Source organism: Mustelus asterias, chromosome 1, assembly GCF_964213995.1.
Source record: "Mustelus asterias chromosome 1, sMusAst1.hap1.1, whole genome shotgun sequence".
NCBI lineage: Eukaryota > Metazoa > Chordata > Chondrichthyes > Carcharhiniformes > Triakidae > Mustelus > Mustelus asterias.
In genome coordinates this window covers 146510414-146525777 of record NC_135801.1, presented here as the reverse complement: position 1 = coordinate 146525777, position 15364 = coordinate 146510414, and the positions used below count along the sequence as shown (strand labels likewise).

Genomic DNA, 15364 nt, shown 5'->3' with positions numbered 1-15364 from the left:
ACATAATTAATTCAAGCCAGAAACAAAAGCATAAACAATTTCATGTGATGGACATTAATATGCTAAGAAAACATATATTTGAAATATTCTAACCTGTTGTAAACACATGTCAATAATCTCCTTTTGAGAAACGTTTATCGTACATCTACATTAATCAAACAAAACCGACACAAACTTAAAATTTCGCTTAGAAAACTACATTGTTGGCGATTGCTCTTATGACAACACATGCCTTGCACACAGGAGCCAGACTGGGTGTGTGATGTCAGGCATGTGGTAGAATGAGGGTTCCAGCTTGTTCTCTCACAAGGTCGTGACATTGCATGGCAGTGACTTATCACTAATGGTTGCAAAATCTGAACACAGTAAGAAGTCTCACAACACCAGGTTAAAGTCCAACAGGTTTATTTGGAGCGCTGCTCCTTCGTCAGATGGAGTGGAAATGTGCTCTCAAACAGTGCACAGAGACACAAAATCAAGTTACAGAATACTGATTAGAATGCGAATCTCTAATAAGCTCCAGCAGGCATATCTTCAGAAGATATTGCACTTTGGATATTGCACTTTGGAAGGACAAACCAAGGTAGAACATACAAGGTAAATGGTAGGACACTGAAGAGTGCAGTAGAACAGAGGGATCTGGGGATACAGATACATAATTCCCTAAAAGTGGTGTCACAGGTAGATAGGGTCATAAAGAGTGCTTTTGGTACATTGGCCTTTATAAATCAAAGTATTGAGCATAGGAGTTGGAATGTTATGGTGAGGTTGTATAAGACATTGGTGAGGCCAAATTTAGAGTATTGTGTGCAGTTTTGGTCACCTAATTACAGGAAGGATATTAATAAGGTTGAAAGAGTGCAGAGAAGGTTCACAAGGATGCTGCCGGGACTTGAGAAACTGAGTTACAGAGAAAGGTTGAATAGGTTAGGACTTTATTCCCTGGAGCGCAGAAGAATGAGGGGAGATTTGATAGAGGAGTATAAAATTATGGTGGGTATAGATAGAGCGAATGCAAGCAGGCTTTTTCCACTTAGGCTAGGGGAGAAAAAAACTAAAGGACATGGGTTAAGGATGAGGGGGGAAAAGTTTAAAGGAATATTAGGGGGGGCTTCTTCACACAGAGTGGTGGGAGTGTGGAATGAGCTGCCAGATGAGGTGGTGAATGCGGGCTCACTTTTAACATTTAAGAAAAACTTGGACAGGTACATGGATGAGAGGGGTGTGAAGGGATATGGCCCAGGTGCAGGTCAGTGGGACTAGGCAGAAAAATGGTTCGGCACAGCCAAGAAGGGCCAAAAGGCCTGTTTCTGTGATGTTCTATGGTTCTATGAAGCCAAAATACTGTGGATGCTGTAAATCTGAAATAAAAATAGAAAATCTGCACTCTCTTTAGTTTTTAATGCTGCCATTAACACTTCCTTCATCTTGTGCCTGTAACATCTTTGTCCAATCTCTCCTAGCTCTCACCTTTTCCTCCTCTTCTAATTTGCTGCACCCACTATTAAACAATAGAAAATCCATCTTGTTTCTCACTCTCTTCAACTCTGAAGAGTCAGGTGGACTCAAAGCATTATCTCCTTTACTCTTTCCACAGATGCTGTCAGACCTGCTGAGATTTTCCGGCATTTTCTGTTCTTATATCTCCATAAGATATCAACATAAAAGAAAGCGCACAATTTGAAAAGAAGGTTCAAGAACAGAGGGGCCTGAAGGCATGCATGTATAAATCACCAAAGGTGACAGATCAGGCTGAGAAAGTGGTTAATAAACTAAGCAGGACCCTGAGATTTATAAATAGCAAGAAGCCTCACAAAACCAGGTTAAAGTCCAATAGGTTTATTTGGTATCACGAGTTTCGGAGCACTGCTTCTTCATCAGGTGAGTGGAGAGTTGGGTTCACAAACAGGGCATAAATAGACAAAGACTCAATTGCAAGGTCATAGTTGGAATGTGAGTCTTTATAGGTACAGACAATGCGAGTGGAGAGAGGGATTAAAGAGATTAGAGGTGTGAATTGTCTCAAGCCAGAACAGTTAGTTGGATTTTGCAAGCCCAGGTCAAATGGTAGTGTGACATGAACCCAAGATCCCGGTTGAGGCCGTCCTCATGTGTGCGGAACTTGGCTATCAGTTTCTGCGTTGTCATGTGCCTTGAAGGCCACCTTGGAGAATGCTTACCTGAAGATCGGAGGCTGAATGCCCTTGATTGCTCAAGTGTTCCCCGACAGGTAGGGAATCCTGTCTGGTGATTGTCAAGTGGTGTTCACTTATCCGTTGTTGTAGCGTCTGCATGGTCTTGTCGATGTACCATGTCTCAGGACATCCTTTCCTGCAGCGTATGAGGTAGACAATGTTGGCTGAGTCACATGAGTGTGTACTGTGTGCCTGGTGAAAGGTGTACTTGTGTGGGATGATGGCACCCGTGTTGATGATCTGGCACATCTTGCAGAGGTTGCTGTAGCAGGGTTGTGTGGCGTCGTGGTCACTGTTCTCCTGAAGGCTGGGTAGATTGCTGCGAACATGTTTGAGATTGCTTGGTTGTTTGAAGGCAAGTAGTGGGGGTGTGGGGATGGCCTTGGCGAGATGTTCGCCTTCACCTGGCCACACCTGGAGTACTGTGTACAGTTTTGGTCTCCTTACTTGAGAAAGGATGTACTGGCACTGAAGAGGGTGCAGAAGAGATTCACTAGGTTGATTCCGGAGTTGAGAGGGTTGGATTAGGAGCAGAGACTGAGTAGACTGGGGCTATACTCATTGGAATTTAGAAAAATGAGGAGAGATCTTATAGAAACATATAAGATTATGAAGGGAATAGATAAGATAGAAGCAGGGAAGTTGTTTCCACTGGTGGGTGAAACTAGAACTAGGGGGCATAGCTTCAAAATAAGGGGAAGCTGATTTAGGACTGAGTTGAGGAGGAACATCTTCACACAAAGGGTTGTGAATCTGTGGAATTCCCTCCCCAGTGAAGCAGTTGAGGCTACCTCACTGAATGTTTTTAAGGCAAGGATAGATAAATTTTTGAACAGTAAAGGAATTAAGGGCTATGGTGAGCGGGCGGGTAAGTGGAGCCGAGTCCACAAAAAGATCAGCCATGATCTTATTGAATGGCGGAGCAGGCTCGAGGGGCCGGATGGCCTACTCCTGCTCCTAGTTCTTATGTTCATCGATGACAACGCAGAATCGCTGAGCAGAAACTGATAGCCGAATTCCACATATATGAGGATGGCCTCAACCAGGATCTTGGGTTCATGTCACACTACGTGCAACCCCCCCCCCCAATCCATTTGGCCTGGGCTTGCAAATTCCTACTAACGATCCTGGCTTGAGCCAATTCACACCTCTTTAACCTGTGATTATCCCTCTCTCCACTTGCATCATCTGTACCCGTAAAGACTTAATTACCTGGAAAGACTCGCATTCCAACCATTATCTTTATCTATTTATGCCCTCTTGTGAACCCAACTCTTTCACTCACCTGAAGGAGCAGTTCTCCGAAAGCTTGTGATACCAAATAAATCTGTTGGACTTTAACCTGGTGTTGTGAGACTTCTTACTGTGCCCACCCCAGTCCAAAGCCGGCACCTCCACATCATTTATAAATAGCGACATATGGTACACAAGAAAGGAAGTCTGAAAAACCTGTACAAAACACTGACTTGGCCTCCACTGGAGTAGTTTTGGACACACTTTAGAAATGATGTGGAAACATTGGAGAGGGTGCTGAATGGTTTATGAAAATTGTTCTAAGGAAGAGGAACTTTAGTTATGTGGAGAGGTTGGAGGAGCTGGGGGCTGTGCTCCTTGGAAACGGATAAGAAGATACTTAATAAATTTGTTCAAAACCATGAGAGTCCTGGACAGAGTAAACAGGGAGAAACCATTCCTGTTGCTGGAAGGATCGAAAACCCGAGCTCACCAATTTTCAGGTTGATTGGTAAAATAAAGAATGGCGACATGGGGAACAGTTTTACTTGATGTGTGGTTCGGATCTGAAATACGAGTGATGCAGATTCAATCAAGGCCTTCAAAGGAGAATTGAATAATTACCTGAAAATATATATTTTTGCAGGGTTATGACTAAAAGGTTGGGGAGGTGGTGAGACCACGTGAATTGTAAGTTGCTGATGCAGACATATCAAATGTCTATGAGATGCCAAATGGCCGCCTCCTGTGCTATAACCAATCTATGATTCTGTGAGATCAATCATTTCTCGTTCTACTAAATTAGAGTCATAGATGTTTACAAGCTCAAGGAGCAGTACCTCATCTTTCAATTAGGCACTTCACAGCCTTCCAGACTGAACACTGCGTTCAACAACTTCACACCATAACTGGATATGTTTCCATTTTTTTTGCTGGTTTTAGTTCATCTCTCTGTGTTTCTCCTTTTTATTGGCTGTTCATCATTCTGTTCCACTGGGCAGGTTACATCAAGTCCCGGTAACATCCTAGTAAATCTTTTCTACACTCTTTCTAGTTTAATAATATATTTTCTATAATAGGATGACCAGAACTGTAAACAGTATTCCAAGTGTGGCCTTACCAATGTCTTGTACAACTTCAACAAGATGTCCCTACTCCTGTATTCAATGTTCTGACCAATGAATGCTGAATGCTTTCTTCACTACTCTGTCCACCTGTGACTCCACTTTCAAGGAGCTATGAACCTGTACCCCTAGATCTCTTTGTTCTATAATTCTCCCCAACGCCCTACCATTAACTGAGTAAATCCTACCCTGGTTCAATCTACCAAAATGCATCACGTCGCATTTATCTAAATTAAACTCCAACTGCCATTCATCAGCCCACTGGCCCAACTGATCAAGATCCCACTGCAATCCGAGATAACCTTCCTCACTGTCCACTATGCCACCAATCTTGGTGTCATCTGCAAGCTTACGAACCATGCCTCCTAAATTCTCATCCAAATCATTCATATAAATGACAAATAACAGTGGACCCAGCACCGATCCGTGAGGCACACCGCTGGTCACAGGCCTCCAGTTTGAAAAACAACCCTCTACAACCACCCTCTGGCTTCTGTCATCAAGCCAATTTTGTATCCATTTGGCTACCTCACCCTGGATCCCGTGAGACTGCCCGAGATGGAAATGATGATTCACACCTCCTCTGGACACATCTTTTGTTTCTTTACTTTACTTCTCCATTACCACTCCCTTTAGCCTTGCATCATGAACTCTTGTATCACTTAAGCTTTCAACCCTATCACATGACCTTCCCTATTACCTCCTGCATCTTGCCCACTTACATGTTTTAAAAAATCAATTACATCTCATATGCAAGGTAATCAACCTGAAGCGTCAACTGTTTTTCTCTCTCCACAGATGCTGCCAGATCTGCTAAATATTTCCAATATTTTCTATTTTTATTTTAGTTACAGGTGTTTGCATACTTTTAAAAAAAGATCGATATTCAAAAAGAAATCACACCTAATATTTGATGATAATTTAATTAATTTTTCTTTAAGTTGAGGTAGCCTCCAAAAGACAAAACAAATGGATAGATTGCATAAAATCTCTATATCAGAACAATATTACTATGTTTAGTAACATTTGTGCAAATTCTGCTCAAGAAACAAACCAACTTATAGCACCCAATAAAAAAATGTTCATTTATCTCTGCAACAGCTAAATCACCTTTACAGGAACCAGTATAGAGATTCAAGCAAACAAACCATCCTAAACATTTTCCTAAGTATTTAACAACCTTTTCTGATTGTTGCTCGCTAACAACTCAATTATTTTGACATGCTAATTCCAAAGGGAGACTCACCACTCGCACAGCCATTTCATCACATGGCACATGAAATAGAACCAAATAATGTTCACATATCTGGCCTCCATGCTGAAAAGTAAATTTCATTACAGAGGATGAGGGGAAAAATAATTTAGGGCAGAGTTTCAGACTTACCCATGTTGTTGTTCTACTATTGTGATCGATGAAGAATGGTCGGCCATTTGGAGCTATGCGCATTTCCCAGCCAGGAGGTAGGAAACTCTGCACGACCTTATGCTGTGCCTTTGGTGAATTATAAGGTGAAAGCTGTGGAGACTGAGGAGTAGAGAAAGTGTCTTTCACAGCTCTGCGCAGCGGGGGATCTCTAGCACCCTGAAAAAATATAAACAATCATATGTCTAAACTATTCATATGGATTAGGGCTTGGTCAGTTCCTTTTTCTTTTGGCATTTTGGTTGCTTTCCTGTAAACAACTATAAAACCTGCATGAAATCTTAAAACAAAATCCTCCCACCAGATAAACCATCCAGCAACTTTAAAAAAAAATCATAGATTTGGAACAAATAAATATGATAAAACCTGAACTTCACCTAACTTGTAATGGTCCAGTGAAGCGACTGACTTCGTGGATATGCTAAATGCAACAGTCCATGTGACACTTGTAACTTAATATTGCAAAGTCTTAAACCAAATCTTTTCAACCAACATAATAATTCAGTCAAGAAAGACAGCAAGTAGGAAACGTTAATTCAAGTATTTAAGCTTAAGGATGACCTACCTATCTTTTATCTGGACGTTTTCATTCTTTGACAAAAGCTTAACTACAGACTAAGCATCCTCCCGGTGCAAAGTGCTGATCAAGTACTTGCTGCAGAAATCCCACACTCCCTTAGCCTACACAAAATACACAAAAGCACTGCACATGGAACAAAACTGTGGACTTTTGATAAAAGCTCGCCTGTAGTATGGGGTTTAATTTGCAAATGGTCAAAGTTAACTCCTGCAGACATTTCAAATCAGTTACTAATAAACAGCAAAGAGGGCGGGAATGAAGGATATGAAGATGCGATGCTGATGAGACGAGCTGGATATAGAGTGGGAGGAGGCTTGTGCATTTATTCATTCATGGGATTGTTGCCCATCCCTAATTGCCTTTGAACTAAATGGCTTTCAGAGGATCGTTAAGATTCAACCATATTACTGTGGATCTGGGCTCACTCATTGGCCAGAGAATGGCAGATTTCCTTCCCTAATGGACATCAGAGAACCATAACAATTGATGATAGTTTCATAGCCACCATTACTAAGACTAATTTTCAGTTCCAGATTTTATGGTTGGAATTTAAATTCCACCAGTGGCCATAGTGGGATTTGAACTTGTGTCTCAGAGCATTAGCCAGGTCCTCAGGATTACGAATCCAGTAACATTATCACTACACCACCATCAATGTGCAAGATAAACTCCAGTTAGGATGAAATTCTATATAAAAATCCAAGGCAGGTGGAACTTTACTCTTTGCCTCATTCATTTATCCCATTATTAATCTTCAGGAGCATGCCACAGGTGATTTGATAACAAAGTCTAAGTACTTAATTTTGAATACGCTACCTGGTGAAAGATTTTCAAGTCACAGGATATCCCAGTGACTATTCCCAATTATAAGCCATAGTGAATCCACATCGCTTGGCATTGTTATATGATCAATCTCAAGCAGTGGCTTACCAAACCGTGAACAACGTTAAAAGCCACGAAGCTTAATTACTCAAGTCACAAAGTACCCTCCTGCACTTTAGTCCGTCAGTTTGTCCAATATGACTGCTATAAAGTTTGATATTCTGTACGTATTTTCAAAGGGATCACAACTCATCTCCCGGTAACCAGAAAAGCAAATTAGAATCATAAATTCACAAGAGAAGGAAGCCTTTCAGTCCATCATTTCCTGTCGACACTAAAGACATCTATCCGAATTAGTCCCTCTTTCTTGTTCCTGGTCATAAGCCTCTTCAATTACAGCAATTGAAGTGCATATCCAAGTATTTCTTAAATGTGATGAGGATTTCTGCCCCTCCAAAAAACTCCTGATGTTCCTTTGGACTGTGCAAAGTGAGAACTGCAGCCCAAATTCTGAGTGAGCTGTTTAAAGTTATCAACTGCTGCATACAGATGCTGAAAAATCCCACCTTTACAGGCAGAGTACCAAACCTACCTATCCACCCACCCGGAGAGCCTTCCCACACGGTTAGTTCCTCTACTAATTACTATAAATCCATAAATTCTGGTTACTGAAAACTCTGGTAAGGTAAGTGAGTCTTTCCTATGCGTCGTATCTCGGCCCCTCATAATTTTATACACATCAGTTAAATCTTCCCTCAGTCTCCTGTGTTCCAAAGAAAACAAACCCAGCTTATTCTTTCTTCACATCTAAAATGATACATCTCTGGCAACATTCTCGTCAGGTTTGTGTGTGTCTTCTCTAATGTGATCACATTCTTTCTGTAATGAGGTGTCCAGAACTGCAAGCAATACTCTAGCTGTGATTTAACTAATATTCAATACAATTCTAGCATACCCTCCCAGCTCTTACACTCTAAGACCAGAATTTTCTGGCTATTCATACCGGCGGGATCTTCTGGTCCTGCCGCTGGTGCACACCTGCCATGGATTTCCCAGTGGAGTGGGATGCAATCCTACAGAGGATGCCGCCACCGGCAAATGGCAATCCAAGTTTTTACAAAAGGTGGAGAGCTTCAAACAAAACAATGCAATGTATTCTATTACTTAAAAGATGATTCAAATGATAAACTGATGATAGTTACGGGGGAAAGAAAATTAGTTTTTGTTAAGCATTTTTGATGATTTGTTTTAAGTATCACAGAACTGTTTGAGTAGTCCATAGTGTCTGGCATTGCTTTCCATTGAGCAATTCGCTGAATATCATTTCCCTGCCTTCTCCCCGTAAACCCTGCACATTCGCTCTTTTCAGATAACAAATGTAGCTGGTTTCACTACACGCTCAAGCACTGCATTCCAGACCTTAACCACTTGCTGCATGGAAAGGTCTTCCCTCATTTCACTTTTGCTTCCCTTACTAATTAGTTTAAATCTGTGCCCTCTCATTCTCAATCCTTTCATGAGTGGGATTAGATTCTCCCAATCTACTCTGTCCAGACCCCAACACCTATATCTAATCTCTTCTAAGCATGTTTTATTCTCTGCAGGAAACACCTCCAACCTGTCTTCAGAACTGAAGTTTCAGATACCATGGACCATTCTCGTGAATCTGTTCCGTACCCTCTCCGATGCCTTTACATCCTTTCTAAAGCACAGCACCCAGAAATGGATGCAATACACCAGTTATGCCAAACTATTGTCTGATACAAATTCAATATAATCTTCTTGCTCTTCAATCCTATGCCCTATAAATAAAGCCCTGGATATTATTTTCTTTGTTAATTTCTCTCGACCTATCCTGACACCTTGAATGACTGATGTATATATACACCTTGGTCCCTCTGCTCTTTAGAGTTGTTCCCTTTATTTTATATCGTCTTTTCACATTCTCCTTTTCAAAATGAATCACTTCACGTTTCTCTGTATTGAGCTTCATCTGTCCACCCATTCAAACAAAAAACAAAGAACAAAGAAAATTACAGCAACAGGCCTTTCGGCCCTCCAAGCCTGCACCGACCATGCTGCCCGACTGAACTGAAACCCCCTACCCTTCCGGGGACCAAAAGAACAAAGAAAATTCCAACAACTTGTCTTTGTCCTTTTGAAGTTTTGTATTATCCTCCTCAGTTCACAATGCTTCCAAGTTTTGTATAATCTGCAAACTTTGAAATTGTCCCCTCTGCACCAAGGTCTAGGCCATATCGGGAAAAGCAGGGGTCCCAACACTGACCTCGAGGGAGCAGCACTACAAATGCCCTTCCATCATGAAAAACATCCATTTGTTTCCTGTTGCTTAGATAATTCCATATCCAGGTTTCCACTGTCCCATTTAGCCCATGAGTTATAACCTTGCTCACATGTCTGTCGTGCAGCACTGTATCAAATGCTTTTTGGATTGGATTGGGTTACATTTCTTTTTGGTGTCAGGCACAAAATGATCATATTTATTAAATTCAATTTCATAAATTGTCAAACTCAAAACCTCTGGGTTGTTGATCCAGTAGCATAAATACTGGACCGCTCTGCTCACATTTAATACTTCACATAGACTGGTCTGATCTTTGTTAACTATAATTAGATATTCTTTCAAAGAAATGGCGGTGTTAGCATGAGTAGGTTGGCCATGTGATTTTAGAAGAAAATTAGACATAAACATAAGTTCATCAATAAAGGCAAAAGGTTAAATCTACTCCACCTATATAATGTCAATATGCATATGGGAAAATGCAATAATTTTATTTGTGGTTAATAGATCCCAGTTCTTTACCAAGGAGCTTATAACTTAATAGCTGTATTATGCAGGAAACAATGTCCCAGTAAAACAGTCACTCAATAATCTGAGTTTCTAACTCAAATAAATGCACTCTCAAGACGTCTTGTATATTGCAGTGCTGCACTGACCTACTTATATCATAGTAAGAAAAAAAGTTTCAATTTATATTTAAACAGGCAACAGTGTTCAAGATAAAGCAATAATGACTGTCTGAAACATGCATGCTTATTGATCATGTTTGATACCTGTAATCCAACAGCTAAACTATAAATAATACACAATTATATATTATCACAACATGAGAATGCTCACATGGCAATAGCTTTATTAACTAGACATTGGTTAACTACTTTATCAAATGTATAGATAGTTTTCAGAGTGAAATGTGCGTGAGTTTTTTAAAAATAAAAATCAGAAAAGCTTTCATTATGAGAGACAGGACATGCAAGAGCTGTTTGTTTTACAAAGGAAGGAAGATAATCATCATTACAGCTAAGGAATAGTAAGCGGATTAGCCGAGATAAACAGCTGAATGAAAGGTTGCACTGGCTGAAGAAAATAGGCAGTGACGGAAGAAAGGAAAGAATGAAATGTTAAGGTGATTGAGAGTCTTGTAGGGAGTGGAAGACGCTCAACTCTCACCTCTATTGGGGTTGATAAGGTTACTGTGGGTGAGCTGAGACTGCGAGGCCGCCTTATCTGAGGCTCGCTTAAAAGGCTGTTGCTGGCTGCTGGACCTGGTGCACCATCATCTGCATGCTGGTAGTATGAAGAAAAATAAGTTAGTAGTTGGCTCAGGAAGGCCTGCACTGTTTAGGTTAAAGTAGCATAAATGCTGTTAAATTAAGCTTTCAAATTCCACACAAACCTGGTTTTTGAATTGTAACACACAAAGTTTTTAATGGAACAAAATACTTCCGTTTGAATAAATTTCTGGCTCACACCCTGCGGTTAACAAAAAAAGCCAAAAGCTCAGATTTCAGTTGTTTCACACCCCTCAATTTTGTACATGTTGTCGCTGTTAAATTGATTGCCTTTGACTTCTGAACAAAAATCATGGGGATGATGGATTTGTTGGGCAGGTGGTTATTTATTGCCCACCTCCAGTTGTCCCTATTATTGCTGCAGTTCATGTGACGAAAGTGCGTCCACAATTCTGTTTGATTGCATGTTCCAGCATTTTAACTCGGACAAATTAAATTGAACAAACTCCAGTCAAAATTTTGGGGAGAAAATTTGGCTCCTTAATTGAATATGGAAGACCATTTCATACATTGGAGGCATGGAAGAAAATTATATTTTATAGTGAGGTAGTTATGCACTTCCATGCCGATTTCCTTGTTTTAAAAAACATGCTTGCAACCTAAAAAACCAAATTGTTCTGGCAAGTCTCAAGATTAATTTTGCAAGTATTTCTGTATTGTGAATCTGGCAATTGTTTTCTTCTGCAAGTTTCATGGAAAATTTGCACTTGGCAGCATATTATTATTTTACCCTGAGTTGCCACACCCAACAAATGCAAAATTACTTGAGAAGTCCATTCAACAGCAGAAGGAACATCTGAACGTTCCATTCCAATTGCTTTTTAGATTTATTAGTGTTTTACTTGCATTTTTCACAACTGCAATTGTGAACGAAAAATTAAATTCTATATCTATTATCCCTCAATTAGCAGCAGTTATCGATTATGCAACATGCACAATACACAATGGTTTAAACCAACAAAACAATTCAGGAATATTAAAGGATACAAGATTATCTGTTTGAAAAGATTGATATGTCATATCTTAATCGAACACATTAAGATCTTATTCAACCAACAGTTTTCAGTTTTTTACCCAAATTACGTAGTTATACTCAGGTTGCAAAGCAGTGGCTTTATTTGCAGAGTTCTGCAGTGTCAATATGCTCATTTGTGCCATCATTCTATGCATGTAGGACAACTATTTAAACACATTCTCTTCTAGGCATGACTTGCAATACTCCAAATTAGAAAATTAACTTGCACAGAGAAAGCAGCACAAGTCCCACTGAACCAGCAAAGAAGCTCTGGAAAAAAAAGAATCAAAAGGTCTGTTATCTCAATGTTGTCTTGCTCTGCAGAGTGGTAGGACAGTCTTCGTACCTGTACAATTGGGCGAGTCCAAGTAGTAGTTCTGTTGTTATGGTTTACATAATAGGAACGCCCCTTTGCATCTTTCCGCTCTTCCCATCCTGGTGGCAAGCCAGGTGTTGTGAGCATGTAGGCTGCTGGTGACTGCTTGTGCAAGATGATTAAATTTGTTAGCGTTCCAGTCAATATATGAGGTTATATGCTTAACTATTAGAGCTCAATGAAGAGCCAACCGATAGCATTTTACATAACCCAAAACCAAAGGACACAAGCATCTGTTCATGAATCCTAAGAAAATTTCTGATGAGATGATAGCCTAAAAAAATCAGTCACCAGGCTATCTGACCCTTCAGCTGACCCTTTATGAAAATAATACACTTGAACTCTCCAGCATAATCATTTAAAGTCAACTCTCTTTCTGTTTCTCAGGGCTTGCCCTAATTCATTCTTGTATTACTACGCAAGAGGTTCTACTTCACCAAATCTGATGAAAGATTACACTTGATAGAACCATTGAATTCTTACAATGCAGAAGGAGACTATTCAGCCCATCGAGTCTGTGCCAACTCTCCAAAAGAGCATCTGACCCACTGCCCCCCCCCCGCCCCCCCAAATCTCAGTAACCCCGTACATTTACCATGGCTAATCCACTTAACTTGTTCATCTTTGGACACTAAGGGGCAATTTAGCATGGCCAATCCACCTAACATACACATCTTTGGACACATCAACATCTTCTTTCCAATAACAACTTTCATACTGGAAATTACTAAATATTTCAAAAACAAAAGAAAAGAATGAAAGGGCATTGACAAAGAGGCAGAAGGGACTAAATGGATAGCTCTTTCAGAGAGACAGTACAGATCTGAAGGTCTACTATGCTTCATTTCATGTGTCAAAATTCAAAGTTTACCAACCTGCCATACAGAATCAGATTTTATTCCACATTTCAAGTTTTTGTTATTTTCCTTGAATAGAGTCTAAAATAACAATTGATCTCCAGGTCATCTCATTAGCCAGAACAATATTGACAATCGCTTCATTTCTAAAGTGACTGCTAAAGAAGTGACTTTTTAACAAACTTCAGCTAATTTAAAATCCACCATAGCAAACTGCACTTGCCACCCAAACTGTGGATTTTAAGTAGGGAAAGAAATTAGAAAGAAATTAAATATGGAAAGTAGGGAAATTTAACTTCAGTTCAATTGCAATACCTATTTTAGATCTGTTCATATAATACTCCAAATTCACAATGCTGAACCCATTTACCAAACAGTCTCATTATTTTTTCACTGTTGCCAATACTAAAAGGAACAATTGATCATTTGCATTCCACAACTAATTAATTGCTGTTTGGAGTGCAGTCACACAGCAGCCTGTTTGCAAAATCCCACAAACAACAAATGAATGGATCAGTTAATCTATTTTGAAGGGGGGGGGGGGGGGGGGGGGGGGGGCGGCGGGGGGTGTCACACTAGAATGGCCAGCTGTTCTTGGATCTTTGGATCCATCTTGGTTCTTGGACCATTGGATCTTTCACATCCATCTCAACAGGCACAGTATAATCGTAGAAGCATACAGCGCATTAAAAAAAAACTAATGTGTCTTTTGCTAGCACCTTGAAAGAGCTATCCAATTTAGCCTCACTTCCAAAAGAGATGGGGGAGATACTAAATGGGTTTTTTGCATCCGTATTTACTGAGGAAACGGGCATGGAGTCTACGGAAATAGGGCAAACTGGTAGGGAGGCCATGGAACCGTTACAGATTAAAGGGGAGGAGGTGCTTGCTGTCTTGAGGCAAATCAGAGTGGATAAATCCCCAGGACCGGACAGGGTATTCCCACGGACCTTGAGGGAAGCTAGTGTTGAACTTGCAGGGGCCCTGGCAGACATATTTAAAATGTCAGTATTCACGGGGGAGGTGCCGGATGATTGGAGGATGGCTCATGTTGTTCCGTTGTTTAAAAAAGGTTCCAAAAGAAATCCGGGAAATTATTGGCCAGTAAGTTTGACGTCGGTGGTGGGCAAGTTATTGGAAGGTGTGATAAGGGATAGGATCTACAAATATTTGGATAGACAGGGACTTATTAGGGAGAGTCAACATGGCTTTGTGCGTGGTAAGTCATCTTTGACCAATCTATTAGAGTTTTTCGAGGAGGTTACCAGGAAAGTGGATGAAGGGAAGGCGGTGGATGTTGTCTACCTGGATTTCAGCAAGGCCTTTGACAAGGTCCCTCATGGGAGGTTAGTTAGGAAGATTCAGTCGCTGGGTATACATGGGGAGGTAGTAAATTGGATAAGACACTGGCTCAATGGAAGAAGCCAGAGAGTGGTTGTGGAGGATTGCTTCTCTGAGTGGAGGCCTGTGACTAGTGGTGTGCCGCAGGGATCGGTGTTGGGTCCATTGTTGTTTGTCATCTATATCAATGATCTGGATGATAATGTGGTAAATTGGATCAGCAAGTTTGCTGATGATACAAAGATTGGAGGTGTAGTGGACAGTGAGGAAGGTTTTCAAAGCTTGCAGAGGGATTTGGACCAACTAGAAAAATGGGCTGAAAAATGGCAAATGGAATTTAACGCAGACAAGTGTGAGATATTGCACTTTGGAAGGACAAACCAAAGAAGAACGTACAGGGTAAATGGTAGGACTCTGAAGAGTGCAGTTGAACAGAGGGATCTGGGAATACAGGTTCAGAGTTCCCTAAAAGTGACGTCACAGGTGGATAGGGTCGTAAAGAGTGCCTTTGGTACATTGGCCTTTATAAATCGGAGTATCGACTATAAAAGTTGGAGTGTTATGGTAAGGTTATATAAGGCATTGGTGAGGCCGAATTTGGAGTATTGTGTACAGTTTTGGTCACCTAGTTACAGGAAGGATGTAAATAAGATTGAAAGAGTGCAGAGAAGGTTCACAAGGATGTTGCCGGGACTTGAGAAGCTGAGTTACAGAGAGAGATTGAATAGGTTGGGACTTTATTCCCTGGAGCGTAGAAGATTGAGGGGAGATTTGATAGAGGTGTATAAGATTTTGATGGGTATA

General features: G+C 40.6%; 1 protein-coding gene and 1 long non-coding RNA gene across 21 annotated transcripts in view; one reads left to right on the top strand and one right to left on the bottom strand.

The window, feature by feature from the left end:
* nedd4l (NEDD4 like E3 ubiquitin protein ligase) overlaps positions 1 to 15364 on the bottom strand; it is a 446698-nt gene that overhangs the window by 47749 nt on the left and 383585 nt on the right. For 8 of the 18 annotated variants that reach the window (XM_078220225.1, XM_078220122.1, XM_078220131.1 and 5 more), the window contains 3 exons: positions 12333 to 12464; positions 10850 to 10966; positions 5937 to 6134 (listed from right to left, as the gene is read on the bottom strand). The exons of 4 other annotated variants lie outside the window; for them this stretch is intronic. In XM_078220225.1, coding sequence (XP_078076351.1) covers positions 5937 to 6134; positions 10850 to 10966; positions 12333 to 12464 — 447 coding nt within the window. The remainder of the gene's footprint in view (positions 1 to 5936; positions 6135 to 10849; positions 10967 to 12332; positions 12465 to 15364) is intronic. 6 more of the 18 variants (XM_078220244.1, XM_078220283.1, XM_078220159.1 and 3 more) reach the window with 2 other exon arrangements.
* LOC144498721 (uncharacterized) overlaps positions 1 to 15364 on the top strand; it is a 59214-nt gene that overhangs the window by 32313 nt on the left and 11537 nt on the right. The window lies entirely within an intron of this gene.